This window comes from Alexandromys fortis, unplaced genomic scaffold, assembly GCF_014885135.2.
Source record: "Alexandromys fortis isolate MF-2015 unplaced genomic scaffold, M_Fortis_MF-2015_v1.1 scaffold_91, whole genome shotgun sequence".
Taxonomy (NCBI): Eukaryota; Metazoa; Chordata; class Mammalia; order Rodentia; family Cricetidae; genus Alexandromys; species Alexandromys fortis.
This window is the reverse complement of record NW_026067968.1, coordinates 5,937,960-5,961,163: the sequence shown is the minus strand read 5'-3', so window position 1 is coordinate 5,961,163 and position 23,204 is coordinate 5,937,960. Positions and strand designations below refer to the sequence as shown.

The 23,204-nt window shown below is 47.1% G+C and overlaps 1 protein-coding gene across 3 annotated transcripts in view; it reads right to left on the bottom strand.

Annotated features, from left to right (window-relative positions):
• Positions 1–49: 49 nt before the first annotated feature.
• Positions 50–23,204, bottom strand: part of Tecpr2 (tectonin beta-propeller repeat containing 2) — a 97,990-nt gene continuing 74,835 nt past the window's right edge. For all 3 annotated transcript variants that reach the window (XM_050154621.1, XM_050154624.1, XM_050154623.1), the window contains 4 exons: positions 16,169–16,317; positions 1,750–1,891; positions 1,355–1,504; positions 50–889 (listed from right to left, as the gene is read on the bottom strand). In XM_050154621.1, coding sequence (XP_050010578.1) covers positions 735–889; positions 1,355–1,504; positions 1,750–1,891; positions 16,169–16,317 — 596 coding nt within the window. In that variant the 3' untranslated portion in view covers positions 50–734. The remainder of the gene's footprint in view (positions 890–1,354; positions 1,505–1,749; positions 1,892–16,168; positions 16,318–23,204) is intronic.

The window sequence follows — 23,204 nt, the reverse complement described above, 5'->3', positions numbered from 1 at the left end:
CAAAGTCTTCCCCAAGATGTCTCTAGATTGGTCAGCCCCAAATCTGATCAGCACCCTGCGCTGGACTAAATGGACCATGTGGGCAAGAGGTGGGCAGCTACCCTGAGTGTGGGCAACATAATGAGGCAAGGGTGTGTGCGTGTATACCCTTACCCTGCACAGTCCAGTACCCCTATCCTGGACGGGTACTTCCCACTGGGATGTCTGGTTTGGGATGTACACTGTGGCCTGTATCTCTCGGAGAGATGTGAGGGACCCTGTGAGGAAGTCAACACTGTCACCAGACACATCTAATGGCTGCGAGCTTTGTGTGCAGGCCTGTTTGGCCTGGGTTCTGGTATGGACATGTGCCCAACACTTCCTAGCTTTGACTCATCTGCCTGTGGCGGTGTCTCTATTGGCCCCCACACCAGGATCTGGATTTGCTGAAGATAATTTACTGTGGTGCACAGGTGACTAGTGCATGCGAAGGAGCAGCAGCAGCCGCTGCGCCCACTTGGAGGTGACCTTGGCAAGCTGTCAAAGGTGCTGCTGCTCCAGCGACAGCTCCCAGCTCCGGTGCACAGCAGAGGCTGTGAGTTCTGGATGAGGCGGTAACAAATACAAATACAGATGAAAGCCCGTGTGGGGTGTCCAGCCTGGTGGAAGAGGCATACCCGTAAGCAAGCCACTGGGAATCAGCAGCGTCCTTCACAGAGCCTCAGCTCCTCCCTGACTGGCTGCCTGGGGCTCCTTCAGATGACCTCCCACTCGTCCTCCAGGTCCTCAGGGTGGGAGGTGACTGCCGGGCTGTTCTTCTGGGTACTGTGTGAATGGCTGAACGTCTTTGTCAGTCGCTGGAGAAGATAGCCAGGGGAGCCCACTGCCCATAGCTCATCTGATGAGGTCACTGCAAAGATGACAGCCAGTCAGTCTGAGACAAAGCACATAGCTGCTGAGCAGGGCCCTGGTCCAGTCTGGACTTGGTGACATTCTGGCTCAGAGATAGGAAGAGCCAGTCATTTTCCGACTTGAGCTTTATTCACTCAATTTAACTTTTTAGCTGTTTTTTTGAGACTCACATTGTATCCCAGATTGGCCTGGAACTCACCATGTAGCACAGGTTAGCCTAGAACTCCCGACAATCTCCCCCACAGCCTTTCAAGTGCTGGGATTACAAGTGTATGTAGCTGCACCAGCAGTTTGTTCCAAGCAGGGCAGCACCTATTCCTGTCAGGTGACTTCAGAACCCACGTCTAGCCCTCCCACAGGGGGCCTTGCCCTTGGTCTGGCTGTAGGGTGTGGAGCTGAGTTGGGGCAGCTCTTTCTGTATGCACCACCTCCCCCCAGGAGATACCAAGTCCCCAGCACCTGCCTGTGAAACATAAGACACTTCCAGGAATTTTCTTCCAGTAGTCCCCTGCAGGATTTTTGTCTGTGATTCCATAGCGGCGGGCGAGGTCACCATTTGGACAGCGGGCCCACACGGTCCTGGTGCTCAATGCCAACTGGCAGGCCTGTAACCCTGTGAGCAAACTGGGTATCAGCTCATCTCTGGAAGACACTGGACAGCGCACCCTTCCCAGTGCTGCTCTTGCCAGACACTGCTTTGGTCACCAGGACTTCTGTACAGTGACACTGTATGGTTCTGGGTACCAAGGGAAAGGGTGCCCCAAGCAGGCTAGCCCAGCCACAGATGGGCCTGAGCACTGAGAAAGCTATATTCCCACTGTGTGGGGGACAATGGGACACTCTTTGGATTGTCCCTACCTGGCACATGCTCCCAGTCTGTCCCCACAGGCATCTCCTCAGTGATCCCAGTTCGCACATGCACATTCCATCTGCTGTCCAGGGCCCACAGCATCTGGTCATTGGGGCTAGAATGGACGCTGACCAAGGTGACCCCAGCAGGCTGGAAATGAGAAGGGCAAGAGCTTTAGGGAGCCGGAGGCACACCAGGAACTGCAGCAGGCCAGCTGGGCATGCGGCTGGGTGGAGCCGCAGTCACAAGCAGAAGAGGCAAAGTTGGGGTGGCTCCTTGGTGTTCTGCACTTGGCATTCAGTCTCACAGGAAAGAAAGACATTTACCAGGCGATCCTCATAATGGCACACAAACAAGATTATGGGACACCATACCAGACAACTTCAGCTGGCGACAGAGAGGCAGAGTGGTCTGGATAAGGGAGTGACCGACATGAGGAGAAGCTGGAACTGCAGGACACAGAGAAGCCGCGTTGGGACGACCCCATCTGATGCTGCAGGCAGCCGCTACACCAGCAGAAAAGGTACTGCCCCTGGTCTTTCTAAAGTTCACTAAACACATGGGCAGCCTCGCCTGGCCAGCTCACCTGGGCCCTGACATCTACCTGGAGACTCTCCCTTAACTCTGAGTCCTCCTGTGGCACCTTCGCTGCAGGTGACATTTCCTGTGGTATGGGAGATGGAGGAGAGAATGCTGACAGGAGCTGGCCCTTAGGTAGGCGCCAGGCTGGCTGTCCACGCCATGGTGTGCTGTCAGCTCTTCACGGTGAGAGCACATCCCTGCAATGTTGCTTGCTTTGCTGGAGCAGGCCACTCTGCAGAGTAACAAAGCCCCAATGTTTCAGAGAGCAGAGTGACCTAGAGTCCAGGTGAATAACCAAAGCCTTGAAGGGCTGGCCGTCCCGGTGCCGATGCTTCCCTGCTGCGTGTCCTCTCATGGCGCTAGTTTCCCGAGTTCTGGCCAGTTACTCTCCGACGGGTGGTCTCTGCTTGGTCACTATGTGGTTATGATGCATGCTTCAAGCCACATTCCGCTTAGCTCCTGTCACGATGTTGACATCACACCCCTGCTGGCTCGAGCCGCCAGACTCTCTCTCCCTCTGTGGAGAGCTACCCATCCCCAATGTCTGCGGAAGCACTCATAACCTGCCAACTTCTCACCCACTGGCCATTCTCAGTGGTAGCTTTCTACCCATCATCAGGCTCATCTGACTGGATGAGCAGAGCACCAAGTACAGAAGGAGCGTGAGGGTGGAAGGGTAGGAGGAGAAGGTAGATTAGGCACCTGTGTTATGTGGATGGTAGGGAAAGAAGGGTTGTCAGAGTCAAGGCTGTAGAGTATAGGGCTGTAGCAGGATGCCACAGGGCTCTGTACGACCCTGCAGTGTCATAGGGAACATAAAACAGCGGCAGAAGAAACCAGAGTTATTTCAAAAGTCACCTTCTAGGCCACAGAGGGTCTGCCTATTCTAGATCTGCAGTTGAATGCCCATGGATCACCACAGGAGCTCAGTGCCTGGGCCTGCTGCTCATGCCCAGCTTTGCAGTGCTGGTTGTGCCCAAATAATACACCTCAGGGAGTCTCTCTGAGCAATATGCTTACTCTACAGTTTGAGCACACGATTCCTATTTCTACCCCATAGTCTGGGATCATAGGGTACAGATCTTGAGGAGGGCTGTTCTAGGTCAAGTCCCAGTCCTACAGGGTGACAGGCACAAGAGTAGGGATGGAAGAGGCTGTCCCACTATGCACTGAGCAGAGTGAGGAAGGCGGGCTGCTGGGCCCCATAGCACTGACACAGAGGAGGGGTCCTGGGCCCAGCAGCCCACACATCAGTGCTGTCTCTATTTACCACACTAGCCATAAGCACCTATGAATCTACAGTTACAAACACCTCATACTGTGCATACAGAAGTTAAGCGGGGTGGAGAGACAGCTCAGGGGTTAAGAGCATTGTTCAATTCCCAGCATCCACATGGCAGTAGGTGCCATCTGACATCTGTCTGTAACTCCAGTTCCGGGAGATCTGACATCCTCACACAGACATGCATCAGGCAAAACATCAATGCATGTAAAATAAAAATAAGTTATTAAAAAAAAGTAAAAAGCTAAAATTTTGGCTTATTTAGCTTTAAAACTTCATATAAATTAAAAGAAAAAGGGAAGAAAGAATACAAGTTGTACATAATTTAAGAATAAGGACAGTGAGGTAGCTCACTGGTAAAGGCACTTGTCACCAAGCCAAGTCCCAGGACCCACATGGCAGAAGACGAGAACTAACTCCGGCAAGTTGTCTCCTGATTTCACATGTGTGCTGGAGCATGACCCCTCCCACAAGACAGCTGAATGTGATAGCAGTTTTTAAACATTCAAGAACAACATGGGAACATTAGAGCCCACATAGGATCTCGGTGAGCTGAGAGAAGGAGCAGCTACCTGTGTGCACATGCACACACTTGTTAAGTGTCATTTAAAAGGCTGCAGGGTACAGGTGGGAGGAACCAAGGCCCCTTTCTGGAGCAGTTTAATTATAGCCATCAATATGCTTAAATGTTTATAGATCAAAGGGACTGCTGGTGGCTAGAGCTTCCTTTAAATACAGTATGGTAGGGGATGCTGTCCCACACCCCCAAATGATAAAGCCCCAGGATCATCTCTCATCACTAGAAACAACCAAGGCCACATTTTCTTCCTAAGCACCCCCTTTGCAGGAGCAGCCATTCTCCCCATCATCAGATTACAGATGGTATCACTGTGACCCAGACACAGCAGCTCTGTGGACACCTTCCCAATGTGGGCTGAGGAAGCTGTTTGGGGCCACAGTGAGGGTCTCAGGTCCTGAAATATGAGGGTCACCTGAGCCAGGCATGGTAGAGTACACCTTTAGTCCCAGCACTAGGGAGGAAGAGGCAGGCAGACCTCCGGGTTCAAGGCCAGCCTGGTCTACATAGTGAGTTCTAGGACTGCCAACGTTGCACAGAGAAACCCTGTTTCAAAAACAAAACAAAACAAAACAAAACAAAAAAGGGGGATCCCTAGGCATCAGGTGCAGTTAAGTTCTGCTCCATTTATATTAGGTTAGCTACCATAGACAAAACCTGGTCCCAGTGTGTGTGTGTGTGTGTTCATGTGTTTATAGGAAAATCCAGGACCCTGTGTATTCTAAGCAAACTCTCTACCACTGAACTATATCCCCAGCCCTAAGCTCTTTGAGATAGGGTCATGCCATGCCAAGTTGGCCTTTAAATCATAATCTGCCCTGAGTGCTGGGATTTCAAGGTGCAGCACCATGCCCAGCATGTATGAATTAGCACACTGGGCCTGGTACCTTCCCATGTGGCACACACCCGTGGGAAGGACTTTACTGATTCTTCAAGAGAAGAGGCTGCTGTGACAGGAGGCACAGCCACACCTCTGTCAGTGGAAAGGCACAGTCTGTATGTGTTCCTAGCCTACTCACTGGCAGTTCCCACTAGAGGCCATTTCCACTGCTGTCACAGGCAACAGGCCCCGCTGGACAGGCTGTGCGGCTTGCTCCAGTGCTCCATGGCCCTGGTGCATGCTAAGTCCAAAGAGCCATCAGGATGGCTCCAGGGCCTCCACAATCACCATCATCAGGGTGGTCCTCTGCCAGCTCCTTCGCTCCCTCTGTGCCACTTGCTCTCCCCCTGACTGACAGGTTCCTAGGGAAGGCAAGCCATGCTTTGTATTTCCCCTCAAATAGCTCCTGTGTCTAAGCTTTTGCTGCTTGAGAGATGTTAACAAGATGAGCAGAGCAGAGGTGTGAAGCCTGGGGAAACCCCACAATAACAACGGACAGTACAATTCACTTCAGCGGGAGAGCAAATGGACTCCGCCTAACACAAACTCGCTTTTCTGTTTCCCAGCCTCTTGGCTCCAAAGCGACCAAAGAGGTCAGTCCAGCCCAACTCCTTTATATTCCGGGGAAGAAGAACCACAGCACTAGCACCTGGAGCTGCAGTGACTGGGCTCAAACCAGAGTCCTTCAAACTGCCAAGCTGAGCCTTATCTCAATACGCCTACCTACAACCAGGAACGTAAAGAGCATGTGCATGCCTGCATACCCTCACCCTGAGCCCAGCAGAGGAAACGTTACCCAAGCAGAGTGGCCTGAGGCCAGTGGCACCTTAAAGACTTCCTTTTCTTTCTCCTTGGGTTCACTCTCCAACTTTCTCTCTTTTAACCTTTACTCCATTTGAAAGGTGATACAGCCCTAAACTTTCCTTTTCCCAGAGGACCCGGGGTCTCTGCTGTGTGCTCTGATGTTCGCAGGTTTAAGCCTTAAGACACTGAGGTGTATGGGTTCACCTACGGGCTCCATGGTGGTGGACCTACATTTATTTGTTCCTTAGTCCCTTGTTTTTCCTAGCAAACACTCTTCTGCTTCTGGTCTCTTCCCTTCTTTTCAGAAAAGCTTGAAACCTAGATGCTAATGCCATTGGACTTCCCATCTGGACTACAGCATGTCTCAGAACCCAGCAAAGAGCAGCATTTGCTAGTTATAGGGGATATGCTGCAAAAACACGCTTAGAAATAGGTTTCTTGGGCAACTCTGACATCCTGTCTTTCCTGAGCTGGTAGGTAAAACCAACTGGACCACTCTCTGCCCACTGCTGTGGCTGAGATACTGTCAGCATGCAGCACTGCCTCCCCACTCCCACCCCGTGTTCCTTACAGCTCGTTACGGGGCTGCTAAAGGGGCCCTCACATAAACAACTTGTGGCTAGCTGGGGGGAGGTGTCCTTGGAAATGACAGCATCCATCTATCTATCTATCTATCTATCTATCTATCTATCTATCTATCTATCTATCTATCTTTTATCTAGGGTTTTAAAGACAAATTCTCTCTATGTAGTCTAGCTCTGGCTGTTCTGGAAATCACTCTGTAGACTAGTCTGGTCTCAAATTGAGATCTGCCTGCTTGCTGGGACTAAAATCATCCAGCTAAATTTTTTTTTTTTTTTTTTTTTTAGCAAAAAGTATATAACTCAGGCTGGCCTTGAATTCCTGATTCTCCTGCCTCTACCTTGCTAGGATTATAGGCATGTGCCACTATGCATGTGATTTATATGGTACGGGGATCAAACTCAGGCCCTCATTCATGCTAGGCATGTGCTCTATCACTGATCTACATTCTGGCCTACCCTGCCCTGGCTGCTGCAGATAGAACCCAGGCCTCCTGCACGCCAGGCCAGTGTTTCACACTGAGCTTCATTCTAACCTGGCAGAGCTTCTTTCAGCCCTTCCTGCCTCATTCTTTAAAATCAAGAATTTGTAACATTTAAAGAAAATGTCTGCTATGAAAACACAAAGCTAGATCCAGCAGCACAGGTCAGTGTCCCAGCAACTTGAAGGTCAAGGCAAGAGATCACCAGTTCAAAGTCATCGGAGTTGCATAGTGAGTTTAAGGTATGCATGCCCTTAGCAAGATCCTGTCTCAAAACAAACAACCAAACAAACCACAGAACTGTGAAATTAGTGGTGGCACACTCCTTTCATCCCAATACTCTGAAGCAGAGGAGGGTGTGTCTCTGAATTCAAGACCAGCCTGGTCTACAGAGCTAGTTCTAGGACAGCCAGGTCTGCACAGAGAAACCCTGTTTAAAAACCAATGAAAACAACAAAATCCATAAAATTAGACCCGGGGATATGGCTCAGCAGTCAGTACTCACCCCCGTAGGTGAGTTCATAGCACTATCAATTCATCCCCAGCCCTACACCAAAGAGCAAACAACAAAAATAAAGAAGGGAGGGAGGGAAGTGTTAGAACAACTGGCCCCCTCCCCCAGTGGAACTCTGTCCTAAACAGAAGGATTGTTATGCATAGATGGAAACCTTAAGAGGGTTTCTGATTTTTAGGAGGGAGCCTCTTTTAACCCATCAGCAATGGCCTGTATTCTGAGGGACCCTTCTCAAACTGCCCTAAGCTCACTTTGACAAGGGCATCAGTCAGTTGGAACCGCCTGTATTAGAACAAATGCCCCACTCTGCTGACTGTCACATAAAACCCGCTTTCCCAGCATTTTGTTTTCCTCTTGGCAGTTTGGTCCCCAATAAACCATTCTTTATAACCACACGGTTTTGGTGATTGACTACACCCTTACTTACAGAAAGGAGAAGACTATTAAAGAGTGAGAACACACACAAGAAGGCAAGCTGGGGACATCTAAACCATCCAGGGACCATGTAGGGGAAGATTCTTCACAAAACAGCCTTTGCGGGCTAGGATGGCTGACATATATGACATACAAAACAACTCAAGAAGATAAAGCAAGCAAATGCCTTGACAAGAAATGAGACAGAAGCGGAATGGCTCCTCAAACAGAAAAGCCCAGAGTAGATGGCTTTGTGGTTTCCTTCTAACAGGTCTCTAAAAAGAACAAACAGCAAGCTCTTCAAAGCACCCCACAAGACAGAGAGGAACAGAATATACCAAATACATTCTGTGGAGTTAGCCCGTCTACTCCTACCAAAACCAGATAAGGACAAAATAAAATGAGAAACTACACTCCAACTTCCCTGATGAACACAGACGTACAAAGTGAATTCAACAACACATAAAAACACCATATATCACCATCAAGTGGGTTTCCATCCAAGGATGCAGGAGTGGTTCATCATATGCAAGCCAATAAATTACAGTATATAGATAAGACAGAAATCACATCTCTGAAGATGTAGACAAATTAAATATCACTTCATAATAAAAGCTCCAAAGAGGCTCTCTGCTCCTGCCTGTTCTAGAGACAGCCGCTTCTTTTCGCGCAGTGCCAGCCTCTTTCCAGAGACACGATGGTGAGGGTCGGAGTGAACGGATTTGGCCGTATTGGACGCCTGGTTACCAGGGCTGCCTTCACTTCTGGCAAAGTGGATGTTGTTGCCATCAATGACCCTTTCATTGACCTCAACTACATAGTCTACATATTCCAGTATGACTCCACCCATGGCAAGTTCAAAGGCACAGTTAAGGCTGAGAATGGGAAGCTTGTCATCAACGGGAAGGCCATCACCATCTTCCAGGAGCGAGATCCCGCCAACATCAAATGGGGGATGCAGGCGCCGAGTATGTTGTGGAGTCTACCGGTGTCTTCACCACCATGGAGAAGGCTGGGGCCCACTTGAAGGGTGGGGCCAAGAGGGTCATCATCTCCGCCCCTTCTGCCGATGCCTCCATGTTTGTGATGGGTGTGAACCATGACAAATATGACAATTCCCTCAAGATTGTCAGCAACGCTTCCTGCACCACCAACTGCTTAGCCCCCTTGGCCAAGGTCATCCATGACAACTTTGGCATCGTGGAAGGACTCATGACCACTGTCCATGCCATCACGGCCACCCAGCAGACTGTGGATGGCCCCTCTGGGAAGCTGTGGTGAGACGGCCGTGGCACTGCCCAGAACATCATCCCTGCGTCCACTGGCGCTGCCAAGGCTGTGGGCAAAGTCATCCCAGAGCTGAACGGGAAGCTCACGGGCATGGCCTTCCACGTTCCTACCCCCAATGTGTCCGTCGTCGATCTGACATGCCGCCTGGAGAAAGCTGCCAAGTATGACGACATCATGAAGGTGGTGAAGCAGGCATCCGAGGGCCCACTAAAGGGCATCCTGGCTACACTGAGGACCAGGTCGTCTCCTGTGACTTTAACAGTGACTCCCACTCTTCCACCTTCGATGCTGGGGCTGGCATTGCTCTCAATGACAACTTTGTAAAGCTCATTTCCTAGTACGACAATGAATTCGGCTACAGCAACAGAGTGGTGGACCTCATGGCCTACATGGCCTCCAAGGAGTAAGAAGCCCGCCCTGGACCACCCATCCCAGCAAGGACACAGCAAGAGAGAGGTCCTCGGCTGCTGAGCAGTCCCTGTCCTAACTAACCCTTGACACTGAGCATCTCCCTCACAGTTTCCATCCCAGACCCCCAGAATAGCAGGAGGGGGCTTAGGGAGCCCTACTCTCTTGAATACCATCAATAAAGTTCATTGCACCCCTCTTCTAAAAAAAAAAAAAAAAAGCTCCAAAGAAAGCAGGAACAGAAAGAACATACCTCAATATAATAAAAGCTCTATCTAACAAATCTATTGCCAACATTATATAAACGGATAAAAACTGAGAGCGTTTCTTTTAAAATTATTGACAAGACAAGGATGTGGACTCTTCACTCTTGCTTAATATAGTGCTTGAATTTCAGTCAGACTGAAATAAAGCAAGATAAATAAATAAAATGGATATGTATAGAAAATGAAGAAACTGAATTATCCCCAATTTTCAAGTGGTATGATTCTAAATGATCCTGAAAGCCACAGAGAGAGAGAGAGAGAGAGAGAGAGAGAGAGAGAGAGAGAGAGAGAGAGAGGGGAGAAGGAGAGAGAGACGGGAAAGAGAGAGAGAGAGCGCCAACAAATACTTTCAGCAAAGTAGTGGAATACAAAATCAACACAAAAATTAGGAACAGAAAAAAAAATTAGGAATTTAGCCAGGCGGTGGTGACGCATGCCTTTAATCCCAGCAGAGGCAGACAAATCTCTGTGAGTTCGAGATCAGCCTGGTCTACAGAGAGAGTTCCAGGACAGCCAGTGCTACACAGAGAAATCCTGTCTCGAAAAAAAAAAAAAACCCAAAAAACAAAAAGAACCTGTTTTATGGAACTGGAGAAAAGAAATGGCACAGGCATCAAGAGCACTGAAAGCTCAGTCCCAGCACCCACAGGGAGCTCATACTGCTGTAACTCCAGTTCCAGAGCACTTGGTGCTTTCTGGCCTCTGCAGGCACTTGAACACGCGTGGAGAATATAAATTCATGAAGGTGTGCATACACATAAAAAACTCTTTTAAAAACTTACAAGCCTTTCTATAAACTAATAACAAATTTGCTGAGAAAGAAATCATAGAAGCTGGGAATGGATTACACCTGTAATCCATGCATTTGAGAGGTGGAGATTAAGTGGATCAGTACTTCTAGGTCACCAGGACCTATATTTGAGACCAATCTGGGTTCATGAAACTTTGTCTCCAAACTCTATAAAAGGAGCTAGAGAGATGATATGGCAGTTAAGAGCTCTTTCTACTCTGCTCGCCCCGCCCCCAGACAGGGTTTCTCTGTGTAGTTTTGGAACCTGTCCTGGAACTCATTTGGTAGACCAGGCTGGCCTCGAACTCATGGAAATCAACCTGCCTCTCTCCTGAATGGTGGGATTAAAGGTGTAAACCACCACCACCCAGCTGCTCTACTTTTACACTGGACCTGGCTGGGTTCAGTTCCCAGCACCCATATGGTGGCTCAAACCAGTTATAACTTCAGTTCCAAGGAGCCCCATGTTCTCTTCTGGATTCCACTGGCACTGCATGAATGTAATGCACATATACACATGCAGGCGAACCTTCATGCCGAGAGAGAACCTTCTAAAAAAAATCGGGGGAACAGGTCGCTGGCTCAGTTAGTGAGGCACTTTCCACAAGCATAAAGATGTGAATTCAGATCCCCAGCACCAGGGGAAAGCTGGGCATGGCAGCATGCATCTCTAACCCAGTGCTAGGGTACAGCAGAGAAGCAGACTGACCCCGAGGGCTCATTGGTTAGCTAGTCTAGCTTATGTGTTGGCTCCTGTGAGAGATACTGTCTCAAACAAACAAAACAACAACAAAAAAGCAGAGGGCTATGGAGTGGCACAAGATGCCGAGGTCTGGTTTCCGCGTGTGCATGCATGTACACACAAATGCACATACCACACACACAAAGTGTATGTATGTAAAGTGTAAAAGACCTACTCACAATAGCTTCAAAAAACAAGCAAAAAGTGACAATAGATGATATAAAAACTGAAATGAACTGAACTACCCAAGGAGGTAAGAGACCTCTGCAATGAAAACATTACAACACTAAGGAAAGAACTGGAAGATGGGAAGACCTCCCATGTTCACAGACCAGCACAGCACAATGAAACTCCAGAGAACCACAACATAGTAACAGCAGTGAAATGTAAGTAGCATTTTACATGTTAGTCTGGCTACTTGCCAGCTCTATGGAGGTTGTGTTATACAGTTCACTTGGCTAGGCCAAGTCTCCACAGTCTAGGCAGAGTAAAGTAACACTGGGTGTCCAGTAAGGACACTATGTAGCAGAGACGACTCGGGGCAGATGGCTCCGCAGCTGAGCAATGGAGATGAATCAGGAAGAAGCAGCACCTGCTCAGAGTGACCCAACGAATGCTAAGTAGGGTTCTCCTGGAAGAAGACGTAGCCTCAAGTGGGATGTAAGTACCTGAGGACTTCTATCTATCTATCTATCTATCTATCTATCTATCTATCTATCTATCTATCTATCTATCTATTGTATATAAGTGTTCTATCTGCATGTCAGGTTTTGTCAGAAGAGGATTGTGAGTCACCATGTGGTTGCTGGGAACTGAATTCAGGATCTCCAGAAGAGCAGCCAGTGCTCTTAACCACTGAGCCATGTCTCCAGCACTGAGGACTCCTCTTTTATGCAGCCCACAGAGCCCATAGTGCAATGAACACACCATCACTTGTGCTGGCCTTAGAGGCACCCTGAATATGGACAGAAAACCCTGCAAACTCCACTTCTGAAAGCTGCTAAATACAACTAAAAATATTTCCTCCAAGGCCTCCCAAACACTAGCAAGTCTGAAAACTGACTCATTTGTTTTGAATACTTTGTAAAAAACTTCACCCCAAAACCATTATAAGAGGGAGGTTTTACCAAAGACCAAGAAACAAAAATAGAGGAGCTGCTGCTAACTGGAGAGGCTTTGTTGCTCACTCCATGTGCCTGGGCACCCTTGGTGGCTCCTCCTCTGCTCAGCTCTGAGGACGTCCTTCACCAGAAACGAAGCCTGAGCAGAGGTGCAGAGGCACCACAGGTCAGTTACAGTCTGGTATGGATCTTCTACATAATTCCTAAAGTTTAGATTCAGAAAAATCTTCCTGACTATTGGATCTTTTTACTGAATCCTCACCATCCCTCTCACTGCGAACTGTTGGCTTCATCACTAACCTGTGAGTGATGTCAGTGAGCTCAAGGGAGCATCATGGCCACCCTCACAGCGCCTGGAGTCAGTGTCCCAGCATAGGTCTAGGACCCTAGAGCCACAGGAAGGAACCAAATCCGGTGGCAGTCACCCAAGTCTGCACTCTAGCTCTGCCACTTGCATGGCTTAGAGAGAGAACCAGAACCTACTGAAGCTTTACTCAGGGTATGAACTGCTGGGCTGTCCCCAGGAGGAGTTTGGGTTTTAGAGTTACAGGGTGTTTTCAGTTGGGCGGGAGTGTGGTTGGAGAGCATTAAGGAAGAAGGAATTGCTGCAGGCAAAGGGGATTGCAATAAGCCAAGTGTGTGTGTGTGTGTGTGTGTGTGTGTGTGTGTGTGTAGCTCTGGCCTTTAGAACAGCAGGAGGCCATAGTTAGGCTGTTCTGCTAAGACAAGCAGTCAGCAAACTTCTGGGAACTGGAGAAAGTTCAGTTTCCATTTTCCCAACAGGGCTGAGTCCCACATGAATCATAAATCTTGGTGTTTTAGGTGACTCCATCTTGGGCCAAAGGCCTAGGGCAACCCTACACCACCTACTAGAGATAAGGCCTTTGGCAACTTCCTGAATCATTTTGAGCTGGACTCTCTTCTCTGTCTGCTCGGCACCTGGAAGACTGGAGCAGGAAGACACACCAAGGTCAAGGTCAACCTTACCCAAGCTGGGTGGTATAAACCTATAATCTCACCACTCAGGAGACAGAAGCTGGAGGACCAGGAGTCAAACATATCTTTGGCTACACAGTAAATCTGAGATTAGTCTAAATGATATGGCCCCTGTCTTAAAAAAAAAAAAAAAAAAAAAAAAAAAAAACCCAACCCAAACATAAAGGAGAAGGGGGCACTACCGGGCTCCAGCTGATCCCAGGCAGGGCTGAGGTTGAGGTGCGGGGCTCAGGGGTGGCCTGCGGTGGTGGTGGGAGCAGCGGGCAGGCTGGGAGCTGGTGAGGGTGGGTGGGGGATGCAGGGGGGGGGGACCCTCGGGCACTTGGGGGTCCCAGGCCCCACTGGCTGAAGGGGGTTGGTGGGGGGGGGGTTGTGGGGTGGGAGGCTGGAGAGGGAGAAAAGGACAGAAGTAACTGCTTTTTTGGGTTGTCATGAAAGAGGACACACATGCTTAAAGTATTTAGGTTGGTACAAGGAGACCAGCGGTAATAGCTCATTGTTGCCTCTAACCTTAGAAACCACATAGTCCTAGAGTCCACAAGAAGCCTTGCTGGGGCAGTTAGCAAGAGCAGGACTGGGTCCACTATAGTCGGCCTCATATAGCAGGGTTGTGATACTGGGCAGGCTGCTAAACTGCTCTAAGCAAAACCACTTCCTTATAAAGATGGAACCCCTCTGGCTTCTGCTTCTTGGGACAAAAGCAGGATTAAGGATAGGGCACTTCCTGGAAAGGTGCAGTGTGAAGGGTAACACACAAACAAAGCTTCCCCTAGGAACAAATGAGAAAGCATTTGTAGTTCCAAATTCCCAGGCATAATGAATTCCTTCTACAACACAGTAGAGTGTACAAAATGAGAAAATGCAGCTCAGCTCAGCAGAGCTACTGAAGGGTGCGTGCTTTACAGCCATTAACAGTCTGCTTTACTCAGCACAGTTTTAAAGTTCTTTCAGGTAACTTTATTCTATTCTGGGGTTTTCCTGGGTCCAGCTGTCCATCACTACAGTCACTGATGTTAAAGCTCTCGTCTCCATTTTAGTTTTGCTTTCTTTAGGTTACTGCAGAGTCTAGATGGAGACAGAAGCAGAAGTCTGTGACTTGACACAGTCCTTCCTGCAACACTGTTGTTCATGCTGTCCAGCAAGCAGAGAGGTTCCTGTGGCAGAGGCTAAGGACAGGGTCTTTGCCACCATAACGTGCAGTCTAGTTCTTTACTTATTAAGACACTGCTATGTGCCAAAGCCTACATACAGCCCACTGTGATCATGGGGCTTCAAAAATGTACAACTGTAATAAATACAGTTCAGAGCTATCAGTGGACATCAATATGAAGCAAAGCACTGTACACAGAATGAGAGGAAGAAACGAGAAAAGTTAGAATAGCAATACATAAAGCACCGGAAAATATAGAATATCAATAAAACCAAAGAGGGTGTTTTGAAAGAATGATGAAGTTGACTAACTTTTTGGACCTCAGAGCCCACACAGTCAGAGGTGGTTATATGCATCCCTAATCCTAGCTCTCCAGAGATGGGAGGCAGAGACAGGAAAAGTCCCTGTAAACTCACAGAAGTCTGAGAAAATAACTCTGGAGATGTTATGGCCCCTCGCATAAAGGCTTTTTTCTGTTTGTTTTTCTGTGTATCCCTGGCTGTCCTGGAACTCACTCTGTAGACCAGGCTGGCCTCGAGATATCCACCTGCCTCTGCCTTCTGAGTGCTGGGATTAAAAGTGTGGGCTACCACTGCCTGGCCTATGTTTGTGTTTTTATGTATATAAAGTGTTTTGTCTGCATGTATGTCTATGCATCACATGTGTGCCTGATGCCCACCAAGGCCAGAAGAGGATGTTGGATCACCTTAAACTGGAGTCAGGGGTGGTTAGTGGGTCACCATGTGGATGCTGGACGTTGAGGCCCCTGTCCTCTAGCAGAACAGTCAGTGATCTTAACTGCTGAGCTATCTCTCCTACATAGTTTAAGAGAAACATATCTAGTACATAAACCAAGCCTATTGAGGTCTTTGGGAGCAACTAACAAACAACCACGTGAGAACACACTATAACCTGACAAACAACCACGTGAGAACACACTATAACCTGACAAAACAACCATGCAAGAATACACTATAACCTGACAAACAACCACGTGAGAACACACTATAACCTGAAATCCACAGGAACCGGGCAGTAGGTTTGGGAAATCTCCACACATGATAGGCAACGCTCCACTAACCTGGGAAACAAAACTTCTAAAGGCTAGGGAAGGCACTCACTGAACACTAATAACAGGACCACGGCTGCAGGTCAGGGTAGAGTGCTTGGCATTTGTGAGCCCTAGGTTCAGTCTCTAGTATTGCTAGGGAAAACAACAAAACCCACTGAGAACAGATTATCTCCATGGTAACACTTTATGTAAATTTTACTTTCTTCTTTGTATTCTGAACAGTGTTTAATTTTTTTTTAAAGGGTAATTTTCATTTGGTGAGAAATCAAATATATTTATTTTAGAAGGAAAAAAAAAACTTGTGCTGGTTCAGATAATCTTGAATAACCTGTTTAGCTATAAACTTAACAAATACCAAATTCCAAGCGTGGACTGTCAAGTGACCAGAGTACTGACACCTCTCCATATGCCCCGGGAGGCATCCTAACAGCTTCCCTCTTAATAAAAGCGAGTTCTGTCCAGCTGGCTTTGCTTACCTGGACAGGTGGCTCAATCATGATCCAGGCCGGAAGCATCAGACTGGGATTCAGAGGCTGGGTTCCAACACGAAAGTAAACTCCACCCTTGGAGTCACAGGCCCAGATGTGCTGATTCCCACATGCCAAACTGGTCAGTCTTACAGTTCCTGCAGAGAAACAATACACACTGTAATTATTTTGTCAAATGACTACTCTTTCTCCCGGTATATAAACTACTTCAGAGGAAGACAGGAGGCTACCGCTGCAGCTGAATGCTGGCGTATGTCACCTGGCTGTCCTTCCAAATGGGGTACGGAGCCTTGGCTTGGCTGCCAGGTGCCTCAGAGTATCCTGTGTACGTTGCTGGCTAGGTAGCCATGATGCTATCAAACACAGTACCCTGAGATATCAAGCCTGGGGATACACATCTCCATGTGAGTTCCCCCATTAGCTTCATCCAACATGAAACCTTTGTAGTAAATTCTGGATGTGTGGAACAGGGACGCATATTTACCAGAATTAAGACTAAATCTCCTGGGGGCTGGAGAGATGGCTCAGAGATTAAGAGTACTGCTGTTCTTCCAGGGGTCCTAAGTTCAATTCCCAGCAACTACAGGGTAGCTCACAACCAGCTGTAATGAGATCTGGTGCTCTCTTCTTGCCTGCAGGCATAACACTGTATATACATATATACAGTATAACACTGCATATATAATAAATAAATAAATCTTTTAAAAAGCCTAGTAAAACCTTGTGTGAAACAGAATCTGCCTTTTTTTTTTTTTTTTTTTTTTTTTTTTTGGTTTTTCGAGACAGGGCTTCTCTGTAGCCTTTTGGTTCCTGTCCTGGAACTAGAACTAGCTCTTCTAGACTGGTTTCCCACAACCTCACTTCAAACCTTACAGAAACAACAGAGAGATGGTCTGCACTGGAGAAATTAGGAAATTTATCCTGGATCACAGGCAGGTGGTGGCCAACCCAGGAAGCAAAGAGGGACAGCAGATTTGAACCCTGGCCAGCTACCTCTGATCTCCAAGTCCATAAACAACAAATATAAAGATTCAAGTTCAAGTTCAGGTTCAAGTCCAGATTTGACGAATTAATCTGCCAGAACAACCCATACCTTATCAAGATACAGAACATTCTGTCTCCCTAAGAATTTTCTCAGGTCCCTCCCTGCCCATGGCCTTTGCTTTAGGCCAGGTTCTCAAGTCTCCCAAGCTGCCCTCAAATTTGTTATGTAGCCAAGGATGGATCCTGAACTGACTTCTACCGCCAGAGCTACAGAGGAAGCAGCCCGAAGCAGGAGTCACTCCCCCTTGTTGCTAAGCATCATTGCGTTGCACACGAACACCACACTTACTTCTGTATTTACGGGTGGGCATTTGGGCCATTTCCATGCTTTGCTCCAAGAGCAAAAGTGCTATAGCCACACTTGCATACGTTTTGTTTTCTTGTGGCGAGCTAGGCCTGACAGTGTAGTCTCAGCCCTTGAGAGGCAGAAGGAATAGGAATAGCTGTCCTGGACTGCACAATGAGGCCAGGTCTCAAAAGGAGAGTGAGGGGAGCAGAAACCTGTATTACTTTTCTTTTATTTCAAAGAAGATTTTTAAATTATTTTTTACATGTGTGTGTTTTGCCTGCATGTATGCGAGTATGCCATGTGTGTACAATGCCTGAAGAGGGCAGAGGGAGGTGGAGCCCCTGTAAGTAGATGACAGATGGTTGTGAGTCACCATGTGAGTGTTGGGAGCTGGACCCAAGTTTTTAGCCATTAAGTCATCTTTCCATCCCCTATTTTTTTTTTTCATATAGAACTGTCAGAACATAGGTTAGATGTTTTACTTTAAGACATTAGAAATTTTTTTTTAATTTTTTTATCAAATTTATTTTTATTGTATTTTAAATTAAGAGAGAGAGAGAGGGAGGGAGGTTGTGTGTGATTGTGTGAGTCCTGGCAGAAACCAGAGGCATCAGATCCCTCCCTGTAGCTGGAGCTACAGATGTTTGTGAGCCACCTGACATAGGTTCTAGAAACTGAAGTTGGGTCTTCCACAAGAGCAGGAAGCTCTTAGACACTGAGCCATCTCTCCAGCCCCTACACTCACATGTGTGTATGTGTGTAAGTCGTAAGTCAGGGACAACTTGTAAGAGTTGGTTCTTTCCTTTTACCACGTGGTTTAGGATTGGCAGCATCACTTTTAAACAGAATGACAGTTTCTCCAAGTTGCACCACTTTACAAACTGATTAGCACTTCCTGTGAAGTCCAGTTGCTTACGTCCTATTTATCAAGGTTTCTGTTGGGATTAAGTCTCACTAAACTTCTTAGGATGCAGAAGGATTGCTATAACAGGCGAAAACCTGACTAATAAGGTCTGTGGGTAAATAAAATAAATTCGCTCATGTCAGTATTTTTATCATGTCCCCATTTGTCCTTACTATGCTCTCTCTAATGCTCTCTCTAATGCTCTCTCGATGTCCTCGCTGTTCTACCCATCCTGCAAGGTTTCCAGTTTATATACCCACACAGACATAGTTAATAACAATGATACCAAGCATGCACTTCTTAGGGCTAACAGGATGGATAAAAGACTGACAAGGTAGGTACCTTGTGTCTCAGAAAGAGCAACTGTGATGTTCCCCCGCAGACACTGAGAGGATTAGGATTAGGATTGAGACAGGCTAAGTATCAGAGTGCTGTATCCACTGGCACCCAGGTGAGAAGGAATTTCTTTCTCTGGGGCTGGTTTAGCAACCTAAGCTTTTTTCCCTGTATATTTTATGGGTAAAGGATCAGTTAATTTCCTAGACTAAGACCTTGTGTCAAGTGAAAGGTGAAGGTAAGTACAGATATTAATAGCTGGTTAGGGAAGAGCAAAGATCAGTAGGTTACACTCTCCTGAGTTGGCAGAGAATTCAGAGCCATCCAGACCTGTTTATCAGTAAGAGCAGACATACTGCCTCTCCTAATCAGCGCCTCCTACTCAGGGCTCCTTTCATGTCAGTAATTTCTGTAGGTAAGCATAATTGGAGAGGACTAGCTTTATGTAGATTTGACTATGAGAACAAAGGTTTGGCTGAGTGAATGCTTTCAAACCGGTGCCCCACAATGAGGGCCAGTACAGAAGGAAGTTATCTCAAGGAATAATCTATACACTGCTGTGGTATTTTGGAATGAATCCCATTATGGACGGGAGAAGAGCCAAGGCGTCACAAGATTTTACAGAACTGACAGTGACTATCCAAAAAACAAGTGTTCCCGACGCGCTGCAGATTGGGTTTGCCACCAGATCACACTCTGGAGGCTCTGTCTGTAGATCTGTCAGCTGTACTTTTACTCTACAATGCTTGTGGCTCACAGCACTTGTTAACATTTAGTTTTCTTCTTTGTTTGTTTTTTAAGACAGTGTCTCATGAAAAGCTGGGCAGTGATGTCACACGCTTTTAATCCCAGTACTTGGGGGGGGGGGGCAGAGGCAGGCAGATCTCTATGAGCTCAAGGCCAGCCTGGTCTACAGAGTTCCAGGACAGCGAGGACTACACAGAGAAACCCTGTCTCCTTGTGTATCTCAGGCTGGTTGCAACTAGCCTAACTGCTAAAGATGACCTTGAATTTTTAAGCACCTCCAGTGCTGGGATCACAAGCACTCACCAGCACACTCAGTTTATGCGGTGCTGGGAAGTGAATGTAGAACTCATGCTAGGCAAGCACTTGACCAACTGAGCTAATCCTCAGCTTCCCCACACGAGTCTTAAAGTTAATAAAAGCTTGTTTTAGTCTACTGGCTTACCTGTATTACTACTATAGCCACATACAGAAAGGAGAAAGGCATCTTTTTTTTTTTTTCCTCCTTTTCTTTCTTAGACAGAGTCCTTTTCATTTGTTTTGAGACAGAGTCTCACATAACCTGAGCTGGCCTCCAATTCACTGTGTAGCCAAGAGATGGCCTTGACTCCTGATTACAAGTATGTACCTCCAATCTTGGATCTCCTCCCTGGCCTCAAGGTGTTCCTCGTGCAGGCTGCATTGTGTGAGGATGGCCAAGAACTTCTGGCAGGCTGTCTAGCTTCAGCTTGTTGGTCTATCTCTGAAAATTTGTCTTGAGTATGTTCTCCTTTCCCTGAAAGGATGGGCTGGGACACAGCTCTCAATCAGCTCTCAGATTCACAGCAATATCGCCTGAGTAGCCACTGCACACTCCACATCCTCTCCACCCAGCAGATAGTGGACATCAGAACTCTGACTGCACTCTCTACCTAACTATGTCTAGATGCCCCCCTGACCAACAAAGCAAGATGTTTTTGTAACACCAAGCCATGGGCTGAAGTCACCGGGCTGTGGATGATCAGCCCATGTTTGATCAGCTTTTGGATCTGCTGATGAGAGCTGGCACTGACAATGTCATTAGTCCTGTTGGGATCCTAGCAGGCCTTTTGCTACAGTGGAGGATAATGGAGGACACCCTCTTTGGCCTATAGCAAGGCAGATTATAGCTAGGCTGGAAAGAAACTGAATACAGGGAGAAAGAAGGGCAGAGTCGCAGGAGACGTGAGACAGCCACCCAAGAAACAAGATGCCAGCAGACTGGGAAAAGCCATGGCAACATGGCAATACATAGATTAATAGAAATGGATTAATTTAAATGTAAGGGCTGGTTAGTAATAAATCTGAAGTATAGGTCAAACATTCTGTAATTAATAATCTGAATGATTATTTAGAAGTGGTTGTGGGACAGGGCAGGACAGAGAAACCTCTGATTGCATGAACACATGTGTGGTGATGTATACCTATAATCCCATCACTTTAGACCAGTGGTTCTCAACTTTCCTTATGGGGCAACCCTTTAATACAGTTCCTCATATTGTGTTGTAAGACTTTAAGACAATTCTGAAGCCATTTCTGACAATTCTGAATCCTCTCAGCCTCCGTGCCATAGTGCTTCCCCTCCTCCCCTGGGAACCAAGGACCTAACAGCTACATATGCACGTACTCAGTTCCTGAACAATTACCCATATACGTATGTTTTGGTTCGGTCCCCTGGGAAACGGAGCCAAAATGACCTCTTACCTCCTCTGATCTGGCAACAGCTCTCCAGTCAATTATTGGTAATAGCCCTTTCAAATAAGCCAATCAGAATAGTCAAAGAACAACCCCCCTTTGCTTCTGTGGCCCCTTTAAAAGTAGACTATACCAGCTATTCGAGGTTTCTCGGCTTCCTGAATGCTGGGGGACCCTGTCATGACAGAATTAATAAAATCCTCATGCTTTTGCATCGGCTGTGGTGTGTGAGATGGTCTCTAGGGGTGACTCCTCCTCGGTGTTTGGACGCTAGAGTCCAACATGGTGACCCAAATGATAAAATTATTTTTGTTGCTACTTCATAACTGTAATTTTGCTACTGTTATGGATCTTAATGTAAATATCTGCTATGTGACCCTGTGAAAGGGTCATATGACCCCCAAACCTATCGTGACCCCAGATTGAGAAGTGCTGCTCGAGAAGTAGAAACAGAAGGACTGCCACAAGTTTGAGGCTAGCTTTGTCTGAAAAGCAAATTTCAGGGCAGCTAGAGCTCCACAGCATAATGTGTCCATTGGCAAATGCTTGTCCAAGTCTTCACTGCACTTTAAAAGCAGTCCTGTGATCAGAAAAAAGCTAGAGGAGTTCTCCGCATGGTCTTGATGCAAGTCTGCCAGGCATGTTTGCTATGAGTGGCTTACTCCATCATTTTCTTAATTACTGTCTGATGAGAAGTTTTTAATTTTGTTGAGTCATTTTGACCTGTGTGCATGGCAAAAAGATGGCAATGCTGTGGACAACCCTGTGACTATATCAGAACCCAGCAGGTCTGCCATGTGGAAAGTTAGCTATCTTCATGACATAAGCTTTAACCACTTCTTCCTTCCTACACAACAATTGTCAGAAATGTCCCTGTATCTTGGGTTCCTCATTCACAGTTTCAACTAACTATTGAAAACATTAAATCAAAAAAGGGGCTGGGAAGATGGCTCAGAGGGTAAAAAGTTTGCTGTACAGGTTGAGGCCTGGAGTGTGGATCCCCAGCACATCAATGCTAGACCAGTGTGGTGGGCCAGCACATTAGAAATGGAGTCAGTGGATCTCCGGAGCAAGCTGGTTAGAGCAATCAAACCGGTGTGCTCTGGGTTCAAATGAAAGAGCCTGCTCCTATATCTAAGGTGGAGAGTAATCAAGGAAGATACCCAGTGTTCACCTTTGCTCCCCACATATTCATGTGCCCCTGCATATGTGTGCCCATTACACATGTCCACACGTGCACACTATATACAAACATATTCCTGAAAAAGCTGTACTGTACTGACCTGACCTGTATGCACAGATGTTTTCTTGTTATTGTTCCTTAAACAAGGAAGGCAGTGTGAAAATTCTTCCCACGGCACTTGTGCTGCATTAGGTTTTGTGAGTAATCCAGAGGTGACTTTAAGGTGTGGAAGGCACACAGGTGATAGGAAATTCAGCAATATTTTATATAAGGGATTTGTATATCCTTGCACTACAGTATCTAGAAAGGACCAATTACCCCAGAATACCAAAGGATGACAGTACTCTTTTGCATACTTTTTTTTTTTTTCCCGAGACAGGGTTTCTCCATAGCTTTTGGTTCCTGTCCTGGAACTAGCTCTTGTAGACCAGGCTGGCCACGAACTCACAGAGATCCCCCTGCCTCTGCTGGGATTAAAGGCGTGCGCCATCACCGCCCGGCTTTTGCATACTTCCTAAACCTGATGATTTCTCTTATTCTAAGATAAAGTGTATTTTTCTTTCCTTGATGTCTTACCAAGGAGTTAAGATGAACTTCTTAGAGTTCTGATGTCAGATGTGGGAAGTCCATGATAAGGCACTTCCACAATAATATACAGTACAAAAGGCTGAGTGAGACTGATGACAATTTTATGCTGAATCTATAATTTGCCAGTGCAGAACTTCAGGTAGTAGCTGACCAGCTATGGGGGACAAAAGCACACTGGGCTGGCCTCTCAGTTGATAACTACTGATAACACTACCCGTGAGAC